At 38.5% G+C, this 2182-nt stretch overlaps 1 protein-coding gene across 3 annotated transcripts in view; it reads left to right on the top strand.

Moving 5' to 3' along the window:
* LOC102288874 (actin-binding LIM protein 3) overlaps positions 1-2182 on the top strand; it is a 59928-nt gene that overhangs the window by 41234 nt on the left and 16512 nt on the right. For all 3 annotated transcript variants that reach the window (XM_042222297.1, XM_042222298.1, XM_042222299.1), the window contains one exon: positions 1414-1464. In XM_042222297.1, the coding sequence (XP_042078231.1) occupies positions 1414-1464 (51 nt within the window). The remainder of the gene's footprint in view (positions 1-1413; positions 1465-2182) is intronic.

Below are 2182 nucleotides of genomic sequence, written 5' to 3'. Positions count from 1 at the left end.
TCTGTAATGGAATACATTTTAAAAGTAACCTTCCCAACACTGCTCTCTGGGGAAAAGCAAGTGATGCTAACAACACAAATAGTGCAACTAATGAAAAAAAATTGAGGGAGGAAGTGTCGCTGTGGCAGGTGATGCGGCAGGTTCAGCTTCAGTTGTATGAGATTAAAGATGAAAAAATGGTGGATGATGGTTGACATAATGTGGAAATACATTTTTCCCCTCCCTGCAGAGAGAGATGTTAGGGTTTGCTAAGAAATCAGAGACCAGCTTCACTTCACTGTACAAACTATAAAAATAGCTGAATCTTTTAAATACATTTAAGGATGGTCTGGAAGCCATTATTCATTATATTCAGACTTTCAATAACTCGCACTATTGGACAATTTAGGCCTTTGTGTCTAGAGGAAGAAAAAGCAGATCATCTTTGTTGCAGATGCTATTTCATGGGATAAGCTGTTGCATTCAAATACTGCTATATTGTTGAAAATAAGAGGACTTAGCAGCTACGTCACTGTACAAAGAGGCATTAGGCAGGGTTGGCCCCTATGTGGTCAGCCATATGCTGTTGCCTTTTAAATCAGCTTAGATGGGGTCTCACAGGTTTAACCTTTGCTGCAGTTTCACATACATGAACTAATGTGCCTGCTTATGCTGATGATGCAGCTGTGTTGATTACTAGTCATAACAATTCTGCACATGATCGCATAAAACACCACTAAAATATGTGAGCACACCCTTTCCAAGAGTTAACTGGTTGAAGAAGGCTCGAGATGTAAATGGCAGCTGGCACTTCCATCTAGGATGCACTGGAGCAGAAAGGGGTGAAAAAAAAATTGTGTTTTTGGAAAAATTATATTCTGAAAAGAAACTGACAGGGTTCAGAGGAGAAAAATCATTGCCCAAACCATCTAGCAACAGTTTGACTATAGGATGAGGTATTTGGTTGTGAATTATTTTGTTGCCACTTGACTGTTGTTGAACCTTCAAGTACACTTTTAAAGGAAATACAAATAGGACTGGCTAACTTTTTCTTGGGAGGATATCATTGGCTCAAATGTGCATTTCTGTTGTCACCTCTGTGTGAAGGTGGGCAGAGTCCAGTGGTTGCTTTTCTCTGAATAGAGTTCATGTAGATTATTGTATCGATTTTGGAGTGATAGAAATGTCCTCTGCAGAGTAACTTGTGGATCACTTGATCTCACTTTCTGAACATATTTATCTGTTGTAGCCACACTATGTACAGGTTGGGGTTGTAAATATGTACAGTAGCTTTCCTTTGTGGGATCAATAAAGTATCTGTCTAATTGTACAAAGCAATTGGTTTATTAAAGAATTAGTTAAAGGTCAAAGTTCTCCTCTTCTCTGAATGTTTATTTTGCTTTTTCTCACCAACTGACTCTCTTTTGTTCTCAGCTTCTGAAGAAACTAACATCTATAGAAAACCACCCATCTACAAGAGACAAGGTTGGTTAATTGGTCAAATTTTTGTGATTTCAAAACCTTTTTTGGGGCTGTGTATCTGTCCAGTTAGTTGATTCTTGTGTTCATTGTAGCATAGTCTTAGTGTGATAGTTCTGTGTGTCTGACTTAACGAACCAGTTACAGAAAAGATCTGAGTTAAAGCTGCAGTATAGATTTATGGACACACTTCTTTGTTGTCTGTAATCTGCTACCTCTGATTAGATTCAGTCTTCTTAGGATTTTCTCAACATGGAAACATTCAGAATAAATGAAAGAATTTCTTCTGGACCCTTACACAGCCTTAAAGTAGCTGCATTTTGACCCATCCCGTTCAGTTAAAAAGTTTATGGTGTGAATTAACTCTAATTTTGTTCCCCAATTTTTCAGCTCTTGTCAGTTGCCCACTAGATAAGTTTCACCTTCTGAAACTAGAAAGGTTGATGGCCTTTGGGTACTGATCACTTGTCCCTGTTAAGTAGGCTTTGGTTGGAATGGGGTAAACGGTCTATGAAAAGCCTAAGAAATACATGTTTAAAATGCAATTTCATAGTGAAGTGAAAAATTATAAAACTACAAGAAATGAACCCAACATAAAGCAAGATGGCAGACACAAAGCAAAGCACCTCTTGGGGTAAACTGACAAACTGACAAAGGGGACTACACACACACACACACACACACACACACACACACACACACACACACACACACACACACACAC

This window comes from Haplochromis burtoni, unplaced genomic scaffold (assembly GCF_018398535.1).
Source record: "Haplochromis burtoni strain Fernald_Lab_line unplaced genomic scaffold, NCSU_Asbu1 Contig_83, whole genome shotgun sequence".
Lineage (NCBI taxonomy): Eukaryota > Metazoa > Chordata > Actinopteri > Cichliformes > Cichlidae > Haplochromis > Haplochromis burtoni.
Note: the sequence above shows the minus strand (reverse complement) of the source record. Positions and strands in the feature narration are given on the sequence as shown.